Genomic DNA, 1,858 nt, shown 5'->3' with positions numbered 1-1,858 from the left:
AGAAATATGAATTACTATAAAATATGTGCCCCTATGGTACATTATCCTTCCTATGGGTGCTTCTCCAGGGGGGAGGCGTGGAGAGCTGTGCAAACCCAGTGTTGGGGGTGGGGTAGAGAGAGGTTTGGTTTGCTTCTATTTCCTCCTTTCCTTGCAAAAGGTATACAGTGTGGATCAAATACATTTCCCCCTTTTGAACTGATTTTCATGGAAGCTTAAAGATAAAAAAAATAAACTCCACACGCTATAAAAACAAATATCACTGTTTCACACCCATTTAAACAACCAAATGCTGTCTAGCTTCCGTAAACCAGGAGACAAACAGGAAAAAAATACTGACCTATTTTTAGGCGACTAGAATGAACACACGAATAAAAACCCAAACACCAAAAGGCTTAGTAGTAACTAAGCAAACTACAAGTGATAGTCGGAGCAGGAATTCACTCTCTCTTCTGTGCCTCACAGCTGGGTACAAAGCATCTATTTCTTTCCTCAGATGGAAATCATGGAAGGGAGCAATATATATATTTTAAAGCAGAAAAAGCCCAAACTGCTGCTAATTTTGAACCTCACTCGGGTCCAGAGGGTTATGGTTGAGAATGAAGAACATCAAACCTAAGCATATTCACACACAACAGAAACACCACACTTAAGATGATAGATTAAACTAGTACACATTAGAAAGCCGATACCTAACAGACACATCACACACAAACTTTTGAATAAAGTAAAACCATATAGATTTAAAAGTGTATATCAACCACTAAATAAAACAAAAACAGTGCATTACAGACCAGGTAAAAACAGTATTTAGCCCAGTTCATCTAAGTGCAGATATATGTCTACAACAGTGATAATAAACCAGATCAGTATGTGACTATTTAGCCTAGGATCTATGTGGGGGTTTACATGATGAATAACAAAACAGGATCCATCCCTGCAGATGCTTCCCCATTTAAGACTTCAATAAGACTGCATGGGCAAGTAAGCTGGCTGCATCGTGACTGTGCTCTGGGCCAGAGAGTGGCTATTTAGCCTGGGAAAAAGTACGCCCATGAACATAATCGAAGGGTAATACAATACTACGAATTCAAGAAAAGCGGTGTGATATTGGGATAATGTATTGGGAATGTCACACACATGCAGATGGGGCACAACACAGACACCCAGGATAAAAGACACACTGCATATGCGTGTATTTACATACCGCGATACAGAAATACACCCAGGATACAACGCAGACACACACACACACAGAGAGAGAAACAAACTCAGGATAACACACACACACAAAATGTATGTATATACAAACACACAAAACCACCCAGGATAACACACACACACACACACACACAGAGTCGGGATACAAAAATACACACGCACACTCGGGAATGCACCTCCCGGGACAGACGGACAGACACAGAAGGGCGAGGTGGGAGCTCCCTAGCCCCGCACGGGGTACAGGGCAGCCCCTCTCTGTCTGTCTGTCTGTCTGTCTGTCGGGGGGGGGTCCCACGCTCGCTGCGGACAGCCCCAGCCCCCCTCACCTGCCGGCGCCGCTTTCTGCTGCTCCTCCTCGGCCCCCGCCTCGGCCATGGCGAAAGCCCGCTGCCCCGCTCCGCAGCAGCCCCAGCGGCATGGAGCGGGCGAGGCGAGGCGAGCCCCCCCGGCGGACGGTTGGCACAAACCCCACCGTGGACCCGTCCGAGCCCCGGCTCTAAGCCCCGCCCCGTCAGCCGTGCGCTTCGCGCGAGATCTCCGTCAGAGCGGGCGGGGGCTGCTGTCGGTGCCGGCTCGTGGGTGGGCTCGGCGCCTCGCAGCGGGGCGGGAAGTTCCAGGCGGGAGCGCGCTGCCCCCT

At 48.7% G+C, this 1,858-nt stretch overlaps 1 protein-coding gene across 1 annotated transcript in view; it reads right to left on the bottom strand.

The window, feature by feature from the left end:
* ARNTL2 (aryl hydrocarbon receptor nuclear translocator like 2) overlaps positions 1-1,596 on the bottom strand; it is a 59,563-nt gene extending 57,967 nt beyond the window's left edge. The window contains exon 1 of the mRNA XM_024214160.2: positions 1,548-1,596. Within this exon, the coding sequence (XP_024069928.1) occupies positions 1,548-1,596 (49 nt within the window). The remainder of the gene's footprint in view (positions 1-1,547) is intronic.
* Between the last annotated feature and the right edge of the window lie 262 nt (positions 1,597-1,858).

Source organism: Terrapene carolina, unplaced genomic scaffold (genome assembly GCF_002925995.2).
Source record: "Terrapene carolina triunguis isolate 2854851 unplaced genomic scaffold, T_m_triunguis-2.0 Scaffold112, whole genome shotgun sequence".
Lineage (NCBI taxonomy): Eukaryota > Metazoa > Chordata > Testudines > Emydidae > Terrapene > Terrapene triunguis.
This window is presented reverse-complemented; position numbering and strand designations above follow the sequence as displayed.